This window comes from Podarcis pityusensis (genome assembly GCF_964106645.2).
Source record: "Podarcis pityusensis genome assembly, chromosome: 9".
Lineage (NCBI taxonomy): Eukaryota > Metazoa > Chordata > Lepidosauria > Squamata > Lacertidae > Podarcis > Podarcis pityusensis.
In genome coordinates this window covers 37,925,479-37,946,285 of record NC_138034.1, presented here as the reverse complement: position 1 = coordinate 37,946,285, position 20,807 = coordinate 37,925,479, and the positions used below count along the sequence as shown (strand labels likewise).

Here is a 20,807-nt window from a genome sequence, read left to right as displayed (position 1 = left end):
ACTATGTTGCAGAAAGGCAGTGTGTGCTGCATCAGAATGTTTTGCCCTTATGGTGGTGAAAGGAGTTCTGATTTTCCTTCACTTAAATTCGCTTTCCTACAATATAGTATTGATATGCTTGCAATTGCATATAGTGCAATTAAAAACAGCCGTATCTTGGAAGTTGAACGGAATCCATTCCGGAAGTTCACTTGACTTCCAAAACATTCGGAAACCAAAGCGTGGCTTCTGATTGGCTGCAGGAAGCTCCTGCAGCCAAACAGAAGCTGTGGAAGCCGCACTGGACGTTCAGCTTACTAAAATAGTTCGCAAACCAGTTTGCGGTGTTCAGCAGCCAAAACGTTCAAGAACTAAGCTGTTTGAAAACCAAGGTATAACTTTACAGTGTGTTTGTTATTACATCACTGTGTGCTAATTCAGGAGAGGATGAACGGTAGAGGGGAGGGCCTTGAATTTCATAGGGATAGGCAAGTATGGTCAGGAAGATAGCTGTCTCAGGTTCCAGCTCTATATGTTGGGACAGCTTTGATGATTTCTTTCTTAGCTCGGTTGGTAGAGCATGAGACTCTTAACCTAAGAGTCATGGGTTCAAGCCCCACATTGGGCAAAAGACTCCTGCATTCCAGGGCATTGGTGGCTCTCATGGTCCCTTCCAATTCTACAATTCTATGCTTTAGTGCTGGACCAAAACTTGAGAGACCTGGGTTCAAGTCCCCTTGCTGTTATGGAGCTCACTGGGTGCCCTTAGGCACATCACTACCCCACAGGACTGTTGTGAGAATAGAATGGTATGAGAATCATATACAGTGGTACCTCGGGTTAATTCGTTCCGGAGGTCCGTACTTAACCTTAAACTGTTCTTAACCTGAAGCACCACTTTAGCTAATGGGGCCTCCTGCTGCTGCTGCTGCTGCGCCGCCGGAGCACAATTTCTGTTCTCATCCTGAAGCAAAGTTCTTAACCTGAAGCACTATTTCTGGGTTAGCAGAGTCTGTAACCTGAAACGTATGTAACCTGAAGCATATGTAACCCGAGGTACCACTGTATGCTCCCCGAGCACCTTGTAGGAAGGGTGGGAGTTTAATATAATTTTATTTCATTCATTTCTATTAGACCCGGAAGGATGGGGTAAAAATCCCTATAACAAATAAAAAAAATTCTTCAGTGATGGTTATGCTTGGAGTGTTACAACTGCCTCCTGCCTTCTCAATGGGTTTTGCACGGGGCACAAGATCTGGATTTCTGCATGAAGAAAACCAGGAGGGAGAAATAAGCCGAAAGAAGGCTTCGAAAGCCAGTGTGGTTGTGTATCCTTCATAAATTATAAAGCAGCCAAGAGAGCATGGACGAATATATTTGCCCTTGCAGGTCACTTAGGACAGCTGAGTCAATAAAATCAGCGATCCTACAATTCCCTGACAAGAGGGGAGAGGAGGTGCTCCTTTCAGAGAGGCGGCATTCGCATTGGTTAATTCTCAGTGAGAAATGATCTCGCCTGCGTTTTAAGAGAACCGGCCAAGGGAGTTGAGTTTGGGACCCATTTCCCCAGCCGCCCCGTTAGCCGTGGGTTTTTCAGATGCCGCGTTGTTTTCTTCTCCCAAAGGGTCGCTGGATGTTTCCTAAGAAATGATGAATTATTTATGGCTTTCATAATTATTCCGTGGCTGCGGTTACTTCAGATGTTGGCCTTGCATTGTTCTGGCTTGTTAAAAATTTAACAGGGACAACAACAAAAAAGAAAGGCACCGGGAGTCAATTTCTTCTGCCGCGTAGTTGCGAGTTATGATTCCACGAGGTGTTCTGTGAGGAGTCACCGACTATTTACACTGCGCAAGTCCCCTGAGACAACAACCAAAGGCTTATGATGCACCTATGCTGTGCTTCTTTTCTTACAAAAATTTTTTAGGGGTACTCTCATTTTTCTATTCGTATTGAAATACTGCCCCTCAATGAGGCCAAACTTAGATTCACAAAATGTTTAGGGATAAACGCACCCCTGCGTACCCCCAGAAAAAAACACTGCACCTATGTGTGTGACCCATTCCATTCTACACCTTCCTCAGCTCTCTGAGTAATCTGTTTGGGGTCCTAAGAGCAACTACATAGCTAATCATAAAAATAAAGAATAGGAAACCAGCGTGAGGCACTTTCCTAAGTCAGGGCACTGGTCTATCTAGCTCAGTATTGTCCTACACTGACTGGCAGCATCTCTGCAAGGTTTCTGAAAGAAGGCATTCCCAGCCCCACCTGAAGGTGCCAAAGATTGAACCTGGAATCTTCTGCATGCAAAGCAGATGCTCGGCCACTGAGCTTGGAATTGTTCAGGTAGCCTGGAAAGCTTGGTTGGTTCCAGCGTGGTGCTGATACCAAAGCCCCAGGTTTGAACCCCGTATGGAACAGGCGCATATTCTTGCATTGCTGCATATACCAGAGCCAGAGACCAGGACAACATGTGCTCTCAAGGCTAACATTCTAAGATGCCATAATTTTGCACTGCAGGTTTTTCTCTGAACTTCAGTTCCGCTTGCCTGTGGCAGAGGCTTCACTCTTTAAACCTTATCAAGTCACAATAATTGCCGTTTGCTACTTATTGCTATATGGATAAGTAGTAAATAGCAAAGAAAAGGCACTTCCTGCCTATAAGGAAAAGGCGCTTCCTGCCAGATAAGACAGGATACAAAAAGAGGATATAACAGCATCTGGCTACAATGAATTGCTGAGCCTCTGCAGTGATTCAGGCATTAAAATCTGCCACTCTGGGCTTTAGGAAGGACCCAACCTGCAAACAGCATTCAAGTGCAGTTCAAATCTATTTTTATACAGCTTTATTTTGAAGATTTTATCTGGGTAATGTAAAATATAATGGAGTTGGATGGGATGTTTGAACCCTCCAAACCAACCGCAAGAAATAAAATTCCAAAATATCATATATATTGTCTGTCATCCCAGTGCAATAGATTGCACTACCTAACTCCTCTTTCTGTCTCGTTGCCTCTGCTTTGTGCTCTCCCCCTTCCTCTCCTCTATGCTTAATTTTAAACAGAATTTCTAGCTGCCACACCAAAATACCTACAGCACAGGAGCTGTCCAGGCCACCTAACACAGGATGTCTGGTTCTGAGGAATGACACCCTTGGCTCATCCTCAGATGGAGGCAGGGAGGAGTGGGGAGGCAGAATACCCCACAGGAGCCAGACCAGGTGGGTCAGAAGGTGACAAGGCAAGCAAGTGAAGACCCAGAGGACGCCACTTCACGGCCCCGTGTCCTAAATATCAGCTTGTCTTACAAAAACATTGTGCTTGGACATAGTGCTTTTTTCTGGAGGGACGCAGGGGTATGCATACCCCTAAACATTTTGTGAATCTTTGTACTTTTGTCCGTTTACTGTAGTTATTTTCCCCGATTTGAACTATAAAATGGTGATTTTCTTGAGTCAAAATGAAAGTACCCCTAAACATTTTTTAGGGGGGAAAGCACTGGAGGTAACTTTTAACAGCTGTGAAGGGACAAAATGATTGCTGAAATATAAAGAATTAATGAGTCTATTTTCAAATATGGGCACTATTAAGGGCCGGTTGAGGGCCACATTTTTTTGCATGTGACCCTGGATGTCCTGTGGCTTTCCATTTCCTTTAACTTCATTTTTTTAAAAAAAATAATAACACACAAACACCTTTTTAAAGTGCAGTGCTGGTCACCCACCATCTTAATTTGCCCTGAGGGCCTATATATACAGCTTAGCATATGCAAATTCTATGCAAATTTGTGCTATTGGCCTTTGCCCCAAGCCCTTTACAGTACCTGGCAATCCCCCATGAATTTTAAATCAAGATGCTTCCTCTTATTTCTTTAAGCTCCTGAGGAAAAGTTGGTATGATCTAACATTGCATTTCTCTGTGGAGGAATATCAGTGAAATAATTAATATAAGGAACATTGTACGCTGATGTAAAATCTACATGGATTTGGGGTTCTCGTGTAAAGATTTCAGAGTTATTTCCCTAAAGAGTCCTGATCAGGAGAGAAAGGTTTATATTGAGTTAATCTAGAGTTGCTAAAAATGTCTAGAGCCAATACCTAATGAGTTTTAAAGAGTTTACGTCTTTGACATAGTAGCTGCTTTAGATAATTATACATCAGATTAGCAAACAGCTGAATCATTTGTTTGCTGCACAACAATACACCCCAGTCCCAGGATCTGCCCTGGGACCCTCTGTTTCTGGCTGTGCAAACTGCTTAGATAGCTCAGTTGTTACAGCATGAGATTCTTAATCTCAGGATTGTGAGTTCAAACCCCACGTTGGGTAAAAATATTCCTGCATTGCAGGGGGTTGGACTAGATGAACCTTGTGGTCCCTTCCAGCAATACAATTCTTTAATTCTACGATTCTGCATGAGACAAGGGTGCCCAACCTGAAGATAAGAAAATGTGACACTACAGAACAGAGCTGCTTGCCATCTATACATCTCTAGCAACTGCACAGGTTCCTTAGCAACAGCAAAACTCAAGCACCAATTAGCGTGTCTCCATGTGATTATTCCTCAAGAGTACCTATATCTCTGATTATTATGAGGCATAAAAAGTAACCACCACAACAAATGCTCTTAAAACATACTGCTTCTCTTCTGCAATTTTCAGCTGCATATATAAGACATATACAGTACACACACACACACACACACACACACACACTGTAGGACCTCAGAGAGACTTATTCAACCTGCAATCTCCATCTTGAAATTGGGTCTACAAGCTGACCTCATGACTTTGACATCCAGTCTAATATTTTGTACTCCCCCCCCCCACTTGTCTTCCCTCCCTGCCCCAATACCTAGCTTGATGAAGAATTCCAGAGAGCTCAAAAGCATACCCCATTTTTGTGGTATTTGGTTAGTCCTACATTTTGGCACCTGAGGTGAACCACAAAATGGCATCCCCCTACCTGCCAGGGAAGAAGGAGGAGAGTGAAGTTCAACACCAGGAACAGCGGGGAAATAAAGATCTGCCTTGGGATTTGCTTCCTCAGTGGATCTTGCCACTTGAAGCTGTCATCTCACTTTGCCTTATGTGGGGAGGCCAGCCCTGGTCCTAATCATGATTGCCCAACTGCATAGCCTCCGAAATTCCTCAGATGAATGACCTTTCTCACTCCCCCTCCCCTCATTGACCCTCCTCGGCCCCCCATTTTTGGTCCCCTCATTCGCAGAGCATTTCCTGTCAGAAGAAGGGCAAGTGGCAACACCACTACACCAACGATACACAGCACACACAGCCTCCACCATCCTGAGGAAACCCCTTAATCCTGATTTTGTTTTATTCTCTGGTAGATTTACAAAAAGAAAAAACACACACAAATACATTTTAGAAAGGGTCAAGATTAGACGTGGACGCACAAAGCATTAAAAAACAACAACAATGAGACTCCTTACACTCCACTGTGCCCCCTGTTATGTACTGAAGTCCTCACCCTGGGCCAGCAGGCGGATACTGTAGATAGTTTTCACTCAGGTCCACATATGCAAATAAGGGATTGAACGTGACGTTCAGAGATTGGATAGTTACAGAAAGTGGTTACTGTTGCCTTGTAGTGGAGCTCTGTATAAGCAGGCTGGCTGAACCGTTCAGTTCAGTTCTGTTCTGGCCTGTGAATAAACAAGAGCTGTTGAAGAATCGCTGTGTCGTCTGATATGTTCACCCACAACTTAACACTCCCTCTTTTTTCTAGCTCAGGGCAGCTCTGCCCTCTGCCTGCCCCTCAGAGCCAGCACATCACGTGGGTCTAGGCACCAGCAGCTGCTTCTTCTCCTCACCCACACTCCAGGAGCTGCTACAAGTTGCCCAAAGATGGAGGCTGGCAGTGGCGGCCATGAAGAGGCCATGGGATGCTCCCTCACAGCTGCCAGCACTCAGGACAAGTCCTGGGTCATCTTCCTCCCTTAGCTCAGCAGCAGCAGCGGCGGCAGACAAAACAGGGACATCACAGAAGCGGAGATGGAGCTAGCTGCTCCGGCACCCAGAGCGGGGCACATACTGTGCACCCGGGAGCAGGGCTAGCCCACAGCAATGTCACACCCCTCAGGGATGACACCCGGGGCGGACCGCACCCACCGCACCCCCCTTCCTCCACCAGTGCCTTTTGTAATTCCGGGACTGTCCCTGGTAAATCAGGACACTTTGAAGGTATGCAACGGCTTATTCTGAAGCTATTTCTTATGGACCAACAGGGCTGCTTTTGCTTTTTGAACCTTGCAGTGAAGTGAGTGCCCTTACTGATATCTGAAGCAGGTGTCTCGTTCAACACATTCTCCTGCCATGGCTTAGATACTGCAGGGTTCATTCAAGGCTTGCAGCCAGGATGGCAACAAGCAATCTTGCTGCAACAAGGATTGCCTTGATGCAAGGAAAGAGGGTAAGATCACCATGCTGCTGTTTCCTTGCCTGTTCTGTGTTTTTTTTTCCTGTTTTTTGAATGAGATATGCGCTAGAGCTCATTTTGCAAAGAGAGGGCGAAAGGAAGAAGAGCTGGAAGTGACTAGCCTCAAAGTAACATCTGGAGAAGCCTCTTGTCAGTTTCACTTGGCAGCCACTCAGCCTGAATCGGCAAACTTGCCTCTTCAAAAGCATCATCTATCTGCCCAAATTGCCTTGCGGCTAGTCAGTTTCAGGTCCTGGGTGAGCCCCATCTAATGAAAGATGCAGTTAAATCTTTTTTTTTTCCTCCCCTTTGCAAGCATAAGCTTCTCATTTACATTTGACTTTAGCAAGATTTTTCTCCCCCCATCACCACACAGTTTTTTAGGTTTCCGAGAAAACTAATCAGCTATTGATTGCACCATCTTCTGCTTACAGTAAGTGACCTTTTGATATGTTATGTTTTAGACTGAATTTAAATGTTTCGCAAAACACATCACTCTGTTTTGTTTCTTCTAAGATTTAATGCAGACTTTTCTACCTCTTATGCCTGCGATGTATCTACAGAAGTCTTTCTGTTTAGATGTGCAGTGCTTAATGTCAGGCTTTTTAGCAATATGGCACATTAGCTAACATTTTACATTTCATCACACTGAAACAAAAAGCTCATTTAGATGCCTTTCAGAGGCCCTTTTCAGTTGGCCTCTACTTTTAAGACTCTAAAGGAACAAAACACCAGACACAGCCACTGAGGAAAGTGATGTTTGCTAAAGAAAGCTGCCCTTAATTTCTGAATGAAAGGTAGAGAAGTTCATGCTAGTCTGAAAGTCATCTCTTTTTTATCTGAAAGCCCTTAGCACTAATAGTAGTGCAGTGGTAGTGCTGCTAAATTTAGTTTTCTTTGAATGTCCTGTTCATTCAAAACTTGTGTACACAGCGTAAATGCAGTGACCATAACAAAAGGATGAAATATTGAGAGTGCTCATCATGCTACATACTTATGCCTGTAATATGAGTAATGCATGAACATATTATATATTTATATGCAAATATATAATCAACACATGTCGGAAGCAAACAGGTACTCCTCTAGTACACAGCACTTCTGCTAACTTGCCTCAGATTTTGAGAGGGAGAACACTCACTATAAGATTGACCTTCCATCAACTGCTGGCTTCCTCTTCCTGTCTCTTCCTTGTCAAATTTAAAGTGCAAAACTGCCTTCTGTTTCTCAGTCCCTGCCTTTAGTTTAGAAGGCTGTCACTTTCCAAAGGCTGGAAAGTGGAATTGCCATTCCACTATATTGTTTGTTTATTCAGGCATCATCCCTAGCAGTAATCAATCAGACCTAACAAAAGAGTGTCTCCCAGCACCCAAAACAAATATATTTGTAAATATTTTTAACTTTGACTTCCATAGTTTCTCCTACGGTATTGCATAGTGCATTTTCTATTGAGACAGAGATGTGTGTATATTGCCTTTTTATATGATTAGAGTACAGTGGTACCTCAGGTTACATACGCTTCAGGTTACCTACGCTTCAGGTTACAGACTCTGCTAACCCAGAAATAGTGCTTCAGGTTAAGAACTTTGCTTCAGGATGAGAACAGAAATCGTGCTCCGGCGGCGTGGCGGCAGCAGGAGGCCCCATTAGCTAAAGTGGTGCTTCAGGTTAAGAACAGTTTCAGGTTAAGAACGGACCTCTGGAACGAATTAAGTACTAAACCCGAGGTACCACTGTACTAAAAAAGAACTCAATTTAAATAAATTCATTTCTTTCAGAAGTGAGATGTAAATAGAAAAAAATAAATAAATCACATATGCTACAGTTAATATGGTTGCTACAAACACTTCCAGATGGCAGCCAAGCAGCCTGCCTTTATGCTGCAGCAGATGTTGCACACAATTTCTATTCTTTTTGGAGTAAAATAATTAAAGGTGCAGTTGAACTGTCGTCCCTTAAATAAAATGCAGCAGATCAGTGGATGTCACAGACAACTCATGCATTTCTCCTCTCCTCAACATTTCAGTGAAAGATACACCTGATTTTCCCTGTCCTCTTAATATATTTATTTGCCACATTTGTATGTTCCCTTCCTCCAAAGAGCTCGAGGCATCATAAATGGGATTGTGCCATACAACCAAACGATGAGTTTTAATTGAAAGATAGCACTTGCTGAAGGGTCACCAAGGGAGCTTCCTGACTGCAGTTTTTAAACTAAATCTCTGTGATCCAGGTCTTGCATTCTTCCCACTAAAGGTAAAAAAAAGTAAAGGGCCTCTGGATGGTTAAGTCCAGTCAAAGGCGACTATGGGGTTGCGACGCTCAGCTCGCTTTCAGGCCAAAGGAGCTGGCATTTGTCCACAGACAGCTTTCCGTGTCATGTGGCCACCATGACTGAACCACTTCTGGCACAACAGAACACCATGACAGAAACCAGAGCACACAGAAATGTCGTTTATCTTCTTGCCAGAGAAGTACCCTGAGGAGGCTTGAAAGGCTGTCCCGGAAGCCAGAACAGCGAGACGGAGCGCTGCGCAGCGCTCCGTCTCACTGTTCTAGCTTGGGGATGGCTGCGCAAAGCCTCCGCAGGGCAGCGGGGTGAAGGCACCCCGCTGCCCTGCGGAGGCTTGAAAGGCTGTCCCCGAAGCCAGAACAGTAGTTTATACAACATTTGATTCAGAATATTTTTTACTTGTTTTCCTCCTCTAAAAACTAGGCGCATCCTATGCTCGGGTGCGTCCTATAGAGCGAAAAATACGGTGTCTACTTGCACTGGTGTGCTTTCGAACTGCTAGGTTGGCAGGAACTGAGACAGCGCAAAGAGAGCTCACTCTGTCACAGGGATTCAAACCGCCAACCTTCCGATCGGCAAGCCCAAGAGGCTTAGTAGTTTAGACCACAGCACCAGCCACGTCCCTATTCTCCTCATTGCACCAGGGTGACAACAGCTACATGAATACTAGGAACTGAAAGCACATTTAAAGCATATCCCTGCACAAAGAATCTTGGGAACTGTAGTTTACTCATTGCAGAGCTACAATTCCCAACAGCCTTAACATACTACAGTGCTCCTAATTCGTTGGGGGGGAGGAGGAGGAAATGTGCATTGAATGTGCTTTAAAGGCATAGTGAAAATATTGTGGGAGTAAAATTCACAGTTTGCTCCTCCCACAACTGCATTTAAGCAAAAAACAACAACAACAAAACCCCCACAACCAAATAAACCCGCCGGGTGTAGCTTGGTCGAGGCTCCCTACTATGGGACCCATGGTGGGCCAAACAGCACTCCCAGTCACGTTGCCTAATACCCACTTTGGGCCAAGTTGTTTTGGCGCCTGATACAGAAAATCCCACAAGCTTTACTGCCTGGGAGGTTAGAAAACATACAATGAAATTAAATAACTAGCTGTTTGCTGCACTTTCGTGGCACCCAACATTAGCTGCTTCACTCTATCTGAGGGAAGGGCCAGTTCTGATGGGGCCAGAGTAGAAGGAGAACTTGAAACTGCCTTATAGCAGTTCCACCTAGCCTAGTGTTGTCTCTTCTGACTAGCAGGAGTTTTCCATGACCATCACTCCACAGCTCACACAGACAGGTTTTGTAAGCTATTTACTTATTAGATTTCTATACCACCCTTCATCACAAGATCTCATGGCAGTTCACAAGGTAAAAATACAAGGTAAAGCACAAATAAATAGTTGAAACGAAAACAACAAAATAATAACACACACACCCTCCCACAAACACATTTAAAAGGCCATAGAATATTACGTAATTAGTCAGAGGCCTGGCTGAAGAGGAACGTTTTCACCTGGCATCTAAAAGTATACAGTGGAACCTCTGTTGCTGAATGTAATCCGTTCAAGAAGTCCGTTCAACTTCCAAAGCGTTCGAAAACCGAGGATCAAAGGGCTGTCAGCAAGTTCAATGGGGCGGGGTGGAATGAAAAACTTGCCTCATAAGCTGTTCGACTTCCAAGGCGCGTTAGAAAACAGAAGCATTCACTTCCGGGTTTTCAGCGTTCGGCTTCCAAAACGTTCAACTGCCAAACATGCGGAAACCAAGGTTTGACTGTACAGTGGTACCTCTGGTGGCGAACAGGATCCGTTCCGGAGGCCTGTTCGCAACATGAAAGGAACGCAACCTGCAGCGGTGTGCCTGCACACGCGCGGGTTGCAATTCACCACCTCTGTGCATGCGTGTGACGTCATTTTGCATGTCTGCGTATGCGCGAGCGGCAAACCCCGGAAGTAACCCTTTCTGGTACTTCCGGGTCGCCGCGGGACGCAACATGAAAAAACGTAACATGAGGTATGACTGTACAGTGGTACTTTGGGTTAAGTACTTAATTCGTTCCAGAGGTCCGTTCTTAACCTGAAACTGTTCTTAACCTGAAGCACCACTTTAGCTAATGGGGCCTCCTGCTGCTGCTGCCGCGCCGCCGGAGCACGATTTCTGTTCTCATCCTGAAGCAAAGTTCTTAACCCAAGGTACTATTTCTGGGTTAGCAGAGTCTGTAACGTGAAGCATATGTAACCCGAGGTACCACTGTATAATAAAGGCACCAGGCAAACCTTCCTGGGGAGAGTCACGGCAGAAAAGGCCCATTCTCATGTTGCCACCCTCCAGAGCTCATGCGAAGGAGGCGCACGAAGAAGAAGGGCCTCAGCTACAGTTCCTTAATTCCCATAGACCAAGAGAGCAACAAGATGTGAACCTGAAAGTGCTGGGGTGAGGAATTGAATCTGCCCACCTGACTCCTGAGGTCCTTCAACTCCCACTGCTTTGACGGAAGTGTGGGGCTCCCTGCCTGTGTGTCATACGACATAAAGGCAAGGGAAGAGAGCTTGCAGCTGCTGCTGCTGATCAGCAGAGGTGGAAAGCCCCACTTCCTATGCCTACACAGTTTGATTTCAGACCACATGGGCAAAGGAAGCATTTCCTGCTGACTAGCAGCAGCTGCAAACCTGTCTTCCTTTCCCCTGTACTATTTGATTCCATAGCATACTGCAAAGGCAAAGAAAGCATTTTCCTTCAAGGCTTGCAATAAACTCCATTCAGCTGATTGGTGCTGACAGCAAGACCTGCAGGGATTGATTGACTGTAACCAATCCCCGTTCAAAGGGGATCAGTGATAGCAAGCCCCACTTTGGACAGGGATTGGTTGCTTTCATTCAATAACCATGGGGCTTGGTGATTGGTGCTGGCTGCAAACCTCACTTGCCAAGGAACCATTGCAGCAAACTTGAAAGCTTCCTCTTGTTACAGCTGTGTCACATACGATGTCAGTTGTGGGGTGGGATGGGGTGGTTTGGGGAGAATACAGCCCCGGCAATGCCACATTTGATCCACAGGCTGCAGTTTCTCTATGCCAACATAAGTTGCACACACGAGCAACAGTAGAAAGGTAAAAAGCCATTCCAAAAGTAAAGACAATATTACAAGATTTTAACACTTTATTCCAAAATGCATAGGATATAAAATGGAAAGCGTAATGGTGGTGGTCAACAAAAGAGGTTTAAAGACTGTCTCAAGGCAATTTTTTTTAAAAAAGTAGTATAAACACCAACAATTGGGAAACACTTGCCTGTGAGCGCTCCAATTGGAGAACAGCCTTTACCAAAGGTGTCATGGGCTCTGAAGACACTCAGGACGCAAGGGAAACATGTGCTAAGAGGAAGGCACGCTTGGCAAATCCATACCGTGATCAACTCCCACCAATGTCCCCACTGTAGAAGGACATGTGGGTCCAGAATTGGCCTGCGCAGTCACTTATGGACTCATTGTTAAAACTGTGTTTATGGAAGACAACCTTAATCGGCTACAAGTGATCGCCAAAGAAGAAGAAGAAGGATATATTATTATTATACAAACTTAGAAATACTCTTCTGGAATATCCATTTGCAACAAATTTCATGACCTACGCAGAAAATTTTATGCTGTGTTAAAAAAAAGAAGGGGAAAAGTAAATAATATATTTTCCATGGATTATTAATATTTTCAACACCATATAACATTTTTTGCTAGCTTCTATTTTTTTTTTTGCATTGCCCTCAAATCTGTAGGCAGGTATTCTATATTGTGAATCTTCAAACACTGAAAAACAAATTCATTCTCTCTACAGATGCACTGTAAGGGAAATTAGAGAGATTATTCACTTAAATAAAGCCATTATTTACAGAACAAATATGCTGAGATAGTATCCCTATATTTCAACAACACGCTTTTCGGGGTTGTTGTTGTTTTTTTTTTTTTTGCATTTTTCATTTAATAATGTACACCTGTGAGTTAAACCTCTATAGCTACACATTTTGGAGAGATGAATTTTTATTATTATTCATATACTCAGTTTCCTATTATTACACGGGGCGGGTTTTTGTGTGAATAATGTTTCCTTAATTTTATGGGACAGGTAAATTGCTCATATCAAAATGTACATTGCTCCAATCTGATATCCAGAATTATTTTTTAAAAAAAGAAAGAAGAAAAAGTGGTATTTCTTGTAAACAGAACATAGAGTCTACAGTTCTAACATAATGTTTTATGCTAATAATTACTTTTAGAAATTATAATCCTGATCATCCCCTGTAGTGGTTCTAGGGGTTGCTCGTGCGTAAGCTGGTGCAAACACCTGGCTGGGTTGCCTGAGTGAACCTTTTCTGTCCGGACAGCCACTCACCCGTGGCTGTCTCAATCGCTGGCAGAATCCGTCAGTGGGCGTTTCTTAAACTTCTTTCAGCAAAGACGCTCTTTGACGCCTAGTCTCCTCCTACTCTCTCTGTGCAAAAGCCTTCTGCGCAAGGAGGGCGTAGGCAGCGGAGGACCCCTACTCTCCCCGCTGGTCCCCGGCAAGGAGTCATGGGACCGCCTTGCCGCTTCCCCCATCTGCCCCCCTTCTCCACTGGTGCTACGCTGATTCTCTTCCCCAGAAGATGGGCTGCCTCTCCCAATCCCGGGACGCTCTCTGGAATCCCTCTGGATCTTGCTCTCTCCCTCCAGTACTGATGGCAGTTCCCTGACATCCCCCAAAGCCATAAATATTTGCTAGAAACTCCAAAACTTTTAATAAGTCCATGAATTCCCTGGCGCTAACAGAAATTCAAATAATCAGAATTAATGTTACAAAAAAACCCAGTCACTGACACATTATGCTAAACTGGCAAGCCTTCTCACTAATTATTACAGATACAGAAATGATATTCTGATGCTTCATGCTTGTAAGGTTTTTGGAATCTGCATCACTAATCATTTAATGTTCTCTGTGCCTTCATCCTCAAATGTGCTGCGCTAGTAGGAAAATACTTGCATACGGCATAATAGCAGATATATTTTTGTTAGCTCATTCTGTGAACAAATACCTTCCTAATTCCAACCAGCACTTGATCATATAAAAATTAAGCAGTAACCATAATGATGGGATACTCAAGACACACATTCTCAAGATACACGATCTGCATGAATATCAGCGGCAAGTGGCAGGAAGCATAGTTTGTTGAATGGATAGCTAGATAGTGCAGTTGGTTAGAGCAAGGTGCTGACAACGCCAAGGCTGCAGGTTCAATCCCTGTATGGGGCAGCTGCATATTCTTGCATTGCGTGGGGCTGGACTAGATGACCCTCGAGAGTCCCTTCCGCTCTATGATTCTATGCGATATGAAAAAAAGTGGAGCAGCCTTTGCCCACATCAGTAGTGACTTATTTAGAGCCTGAAAAGGTATCCTTTCAGTGGTAATGCTGGCATATCGCATCTCTGTGTAGGACTGCCAAGTTAACAAAAAATGTCTACACTTATTTGCACATGAATGGAAAGAATATAAATAGACGCTGAACTTTAAAAACATGGGGCAAATTAGCAAACGAAAGCAAAGAAGTTTTAAAACATGCCAGGTGGCCAATCTTTTTTTAAAAAAAGAGTCTCTCTCAGTAACAGGGCACTTAACATGAAATGCCCTCACTCCAGAAGTTCAGCTACTACTGAACTAGGCTACTACTGTGGCACTTGTTCAAAGCTTATTTAACTTCCTAAGCTTTTCAGGGTGGAGTTTTTATGGAACAACGCAAGGAATTTGTCAGCTTTATGGAATTCCTTTGACCATTGGTTTTATCAGTTCCTCTTGTGTATGATTACGAAAGATATGTGTTGTTTTCAGTACTTTTGGAACCCACCTTGGGGTCAAGAGTGACCAAGGGCAAGATATAACAACAACAACAAATCAAGGAACTCTCAGTGTGTTGTCACCTAGCAATAGATTCCAAGCTAAGGAAGCTTTTCAAAATCGGGTCCTTCTCTTTTCTTGCCACCCAGACAGAGATGCGCAGGTAGTCACCTGAAGTCCTCTGTTGCAAAAGGAACCCTCAGCTACTACAGAATCGCAATGACGACCCAGTATGAGGAAGGCAAGAGGTCCCTTTTCCAAACTCAAGGTAAAGGAATGCTATGTCTGCTAGCATAGGTGCCAACTCCCTGGGGCCCTGGGTGCCCAAGCACCCACAATATTCCCCATGAAGGGGCTGGGCGCCCACACATTTCAGTGCCAGGGCCATGCATGCTGCATGGCACCCACAGTCATGGGGCTAAGTTAGCACTCCTGTCAGCTAGGGAGGAGCAGAAGGCATTTGGAAAGGTAAAAATGATTCACCCCAGGTATCTTGACACCACCTTTCCCCCTTGTGCTCTGGCATGTCCAAAGTTATGTTCAATCCTCTGCATTTCTTCTAAGCAAGTAGCGTTCAGAGGAACTATCCCACCATTGAAGCATTATTTATTTAAGGTCCCAGGCTAGGTTACAGCCTTAAAAACAATAATAAAAACAATTTAAAACGGCTTTCAAGAAAGTAAAGACAAGAGACTATCTTTCTCCGAAGGACTGGCAAGCACCATTGGAGGTAATTACAAGGTGGATAAACCTGCTCCTAAGATTTACAAGAGAAGTTTGGACATGAAACCAAAAGTAGAACACTGTCATGGAAGACTTAGAGGGCATACTAGGAAGCTAGAAAAGAACTTTATTATATCTTTTTAAAAAGAACAGTAACAGGAAACTCCTGGCTCCCTTCAGATACCAGTCCAGCACCATCTAGTGACTCAACTATATAATGACATCATCCATATCGACACAATACAAGCTTTTCAAATCTTGCAGTATTTCCTTGTCCCAAATCCTCCGACAGCTCCTGGTTGTTTGAAATGATGTCCATGCTACATTCGTTTATAGAATGATTGCCCGTTTCTGTTGCCCTCATCTGTTCAAATCTGTGTGAGGTATCACCATCATTACCAGAAAGAAAATTAAATGCCAGTTCCTTGGATTGTATTTCAGAACTGTGATTTAAACACACAGGAGCAAAGAAATTCAGAACCAAGGACACAGTGTCCTTTGTACATAAAAAAACATTAGTGTAATGGGCAACCTTACAAAATAATACCATAACGTGATTGATCAAGGGGGGCGGGAATGAATTGCTCTGGGAAATGTCTGAAAGAGGATTGTACTCTTCCTATTCCTTCTGAATTTCACAGCAGAATTTTTTCCCCAGGACCTTTGCTTTGCAGAACTGATGTCATCATGATGAGGAACAGAAGCAGCAGGAAAGGACAAATGCATTAGCATCCTTGACTGTTTCAGGTGAAGGAAACTCACATCCAGATCACCCCAGAACTCAGGAATTATAAGGTTTGCTGTTTCTTCCTTCAATCCATATAATGCCTTCTTGATTTCAAGATTCGCAGTCACTGTGTAAACATTGTTTAATAAAATAATTAGCAGGTGTTTCCACATTTGAGCATTGTACTTTCCTAACACACACAATTAGGTGGTTGTTTTTTTAAAATGTGGTCAATTCTTGCTTAGACCTGGGGTCCCCAGTGTGACACCCAAGGGTGCCTTTATATACCCTCTTGGCCCCCCTAGGCCCCCTGCCCTTCACATTTTTATTTTAAAACTATTAAACCCCTGACCTAGATTGTTCCATTGCCACACGGTGTGTATAGAATGAGAAAGAGCACGTGTTACTATCGGACTAGCATCAAGCATTCAAATGTCTGAGTTACACAGAACCTAGTATTGTACAGAATTAAAAGGCTGCTAATTTTCTGCGAAAGTGTTATGATTAGGTTAAGACTGAACTGAAATTCAAATGTTTACACACTCTCAATGCAACACACGTTGGCACAATGAAAGAAATCCCCCATATCCTGATCTGTTGTGAAGTTGTTGTTGTTGTTGCCAATCTCTGATCTCTTCCCTTGCCGATAACCAGAAGAAACCAAGATTGATTATGGGCCAGCTCAAAACTCACAATCTCTGTGGATCTGTGGTGCAATGTAATTAGCATGGGATTTTCTTCAAGAATCTATTGTCTGCAAAGTCTTTGATTTCATGTGCTGAGTGACTGATGATCTTCTCCTGCCAGCTTCCTTCCTGCACTTTATCTACTGTTCCTTGCTTTCTTTATACCACAGGTCCCTTTCTGCCTTTTTGGTCCTCACAATTTCACTGTCTGTAACAGCTTCTTTGGTGCCACCACTCCCAGCAGGCCTGGGATGCCTCACTCACCCGTTGGGCTGAGTGGTGATAACAAGAAGATAAGGAGGGGCATTCCAGCCTGGTGCACACAGCAAGACTGGGGGGGTCAAACGGTTTCCATCACAAGTCACACTTATGAACCACCATGTTGCACCCAACTTTGCTTCCCTGAGTCATTATTCTGCATCTGGATAACCTTGGAGGGGGGGCGCATTCTTGTAAAATGCAAAAGTAGGTCCCACAAACCAGAACAATCCAAAAATTCATTCCCACCGCAGAATCAATTGGATGAGACTGTAATGGTTTGAGAACCTTTGCTGGCAGATCCCCACTTCCCCAATCTTACTGATTGGTTGCTACAATCCAGCCTATCTGAGTGAAGAAAATCTGCTGTCTGCTTACACTGAACTGCAGCAAATTACCCTGGAGGGAATGTCCACAGAAGTGTCCTCAGGGCACTTGATTAGACACCTTTGTTCTCGCATCTCACGCTTTAATTCTCTCAGGGGTGTTCGTTGTCACCTGAAGCTCTCTATGCCTTTTCCCTTAGCAAAAGATATCTAATTTCAAGTAGCGTATCATAAAGGACACAAGCCTACACTATTGCCAGCCATGATTCATAATAAAGCAGAGCCACCTAGTGGTCCCAGTGATTCTTTCTCCTCCCCTCCCTCCCAGAAATCCACGCTGCTCTTTTATTTACAGAAGGGATGGGCGAAGAGTAGATTAGGATCTACTGGCAGATCTCTGTGTGAGTCACAGTAAAAAGCTTTCTGACTTCCAGGGGTTTAACAATAGCAAGTAAAATCTTCAAGTAACCCCCTTTCTATGTTCCTCACCTGTAAAATATTAGCATTTCTTGGTTTCCTTTGGCCATGGCTTAGTGCAGCCCCACAAACTAGCTTTAGAGGTTTCTGTTTAGAATCCCTAATCTGTAGTAACTCAAGATGTTTATGAGGTGCGGTAGGCAATTGCTGTGCCTCCTCCCACAAAACACTATTTGAATCAGGCTCTGTCCCCTGCTGCTATTTTGCACTGGCTCTGGTTGGTGGACCTCAATGGCTCCTCTCAAAATAAAGGAGATCCCTCAAGCCTGAAGTTTGCTCACCACTGATTTACACAGCCGGTTTTCAAGAGCGACCATTCAACATTTTATTTGGATATTTTCAGCCACCCTAAGAACAAACATTGAAAGCATAGGAACCTGAGTCAGAACACTAGTCTCTCTAGCTCAGTATTGTCTTACACCGAGTAGCAGTGGCTTTCTGGGGTTTCAGACAGAATATGCTCCCAGCCCTAGCTGAAAATGCTGGGGAATGAACCAGGGACTTCTGCATGGGAAGCAGATGTTATCCCACTGAACTATAGCCCTTCCCCTTAATGTTTGTGGCTTGTGAGAGGTAAAGGGGCAACCAAAAGGCAAATTCTAGAATATATTCAAGAAGAAACTGGGGGAGGGGGAGTGCTTTAGAAAGTGCATTCATTGTGTTAATTTTCTTTTTCTTTTTTTGTAGTTTACAATTACTAGAACGGGACGCGGGTGGCGCTGTGGGTTAAACCAGAGCCTAGGACTTGCCGATCAGAAGGTCGGTGGTTTGAATCCCCGCGACAGGGTGAGCTCCCATTGCTCTGTCCCTGCTCCTGCCAACCTAGCAGTTTGAAAGGACGTCAAAGTACAAGTAGATAAATAGGTACAACTCCGGCGGGAAGGTAAACGGCATTTCCGTGCGCTGCTCTGGTTCACCAGAAGCAGCTTAGTCATGATGGCCACATGACCCGGAAGCTGTACGCTGGCTCCCTCGGCCAATAAAGCGAGATGAGCGCTGCAACCCCAGAGTTGGTCACGACTGGACCTAATGGTCAGGGGTCCCTTTACCTTTACCTATTTACTAGAACAGTGGCCAATCATCTGTTTAAAATGCAACCACAAAATGTCTATGTATCTTCAACACATATATCAGCTACATCGTTGAATTTTCTTATTATACTAGCCACTCAGCATGTATAGAACCAGTGAGCTGAACAGAAACACAACTCCATCTAAGGAATAATCCCTTCCAAAAAGATATATTGAATTAGCAGCGGACAGTTCACAAAATGAAGTTCCGCATCCATCACACCAACGAGACTAATAAAACCCCATCTCTCAGTGGTGGGGCAGAAGTGGGCTAGCAAATCTATCCTGTGCCTCAAACAACAGAGTAATGTTGATAAGCAAAATAGATTTCAGGGTCATCTGCAAAGAAGAAGAGACCATTGTTCAATTTTGGATCTATTGAAGCTGACAGTGTCCCTTTCAGAAGTGTAATTGGAGAATCGCAAGTACCTTGGGCTGGCATTGCAGTCTTTTTCTTCTTTCACGGAAGGCAAATATTCACATTCAGCTAAGAAAAGATTGGAGACAGTGAAACTATTAGCCTGGGGAATTTTGTGAACGTCTGTTCAATTTGAATAGCAATGACTGCACTGTAGACTCCTCCAGGACCTGGACATCATTTTTTATTTTTATTATTATGTCTGCAGCCATTAGCCCATTTAAAACCCTTGTGGATAAGTCAGAAGCCATAGTAACCTTTGTTTTATTTATTTTATACATACATATTTATATATGCACAGAGCACCCATCTCTAGCACCTTGCCTTTGTCACAAGCTAAAAATAAGAGGGATAATAATAAATTGCCCAACATACAATTGTTTATGTCACGTCTGTTGTTCTGCTGGATTACTCCAGCTGGTGAGTTTGTGTGCTGTTGTCCTTTTCATGCTGTTGCTGGGTAGCACCCATTGAGTAGTGGCAAATCAAAGCCGCATGCCCACTTTGAAGACCCCTAGCAAGGTCAGGGCTTCACTTTTAAAGGCAGGCTCTGTGTCTTCTGCCAGGTACCATAATGTCAGGCTCACCGCAGCTTACTGCGTCAGGCAAAGGACAGAGCGCCAAACCCACTGATGCCAAATTAAATGTGAACTAAGCATTGGTGCCTAGTCTAAGGAGGATGGCCATGTTCACGCCAATAAACTTCTCCTATCTGGTGCTGGAGATTGGACACCTTTAAGCACCAGGGCTCTTCACTCCAATGTTTCCGTTAGTTGGTAGTATTTCCATAGTATTGCACAAATTTGTAAAGGTATAGACCAGAGCAAGGGTTGCTAACCTGTGGTCCTCTGGATGTTAGACTATAGCTCCCCTCAGCCCCAGCCAGCATGGCCAACAGTGAGTGATGGTGGGAGCTGAAGTCCAGCAACATCTGAAGGCCCGCTGGGTAGGCCCCTCGTCTACATATTATGGATATGTAATGCCTACCAATTTGCTTACGTGGAGGCCTTACAAGTTGGACATAAGGCAGCTGTGTTTAGTTGTATGGGACTTTACTCTTCAGTCCCTTCTTCAAGAAGCATGAATTGGAAAAAATAGTAGTCTTAAGCTATGTGAAGGATTTTTTGAGGGGGTTAATAAATCCCCCCCCCCCATTATCTCCAAAAGAATTTGGGGGAAACCAAACAGGACAGGGTATTTTGGGGGGGGAGGATTCATATCACTACTTGTCGCTAACAGCTACGCACAAAAATGATATACATGCTTACAGAAGTTATTAGTGATTCATACATCAAGTCAAGCTGTGACCCATAAAAATGTCTGTAGGGCATAGGGTTTCATCAGTCCGAACAGTGAGCAAATTACTCACTTTACGTTAACAACAATAGCAACCATAATAGCCTTGAGGTTATTCCAATCCACTCCTTTACCTTGCAAAGGTACATATTGGATCCTGTTGCACAAAGAGCACCTCTAATAATCTACGGAGATCAGATCTCAAGGGAATAGCTACTATCCTCTGTAGATTACCAAAGCCATACGAGTGTAGAA

At 44.0% G+C, this 20,807-nt stretch overlaps 1 protein-coding gene across 2 annotated transcripts in view; it reads right to left on the bottom strand.

Annotated features, from left to right (window-relative positions):
- Positions 1–15,401: 15,401 nt before the first annotated feature.
- Positions 15,402–20,807, bottom strand: part of TMEM154 (transmembrane protein 154) — a 30,674-nt gene continuing 25,268 nt past the window's right edge. For both annotated transcript variants that reach the window (XM_081021421.1, XM_081021420.1), the window contains exons 5-6: positions 19,268–19,325; positions 15,402–16,148 (exon numbers count right to left, since the gene is read on the bottom strand). In XM_081021421.1, the coding sequence (XP_080877547.1) occupies positions 16,133–16,148; positions 19,268–19,325 (74 nt within the window). In that variant the 3' untranslated portion in view covers positions 15,402–16,132. The remainder of the gene's footprint in view (positions 16,149–19,267; positions 19,326–20,807) is intronic.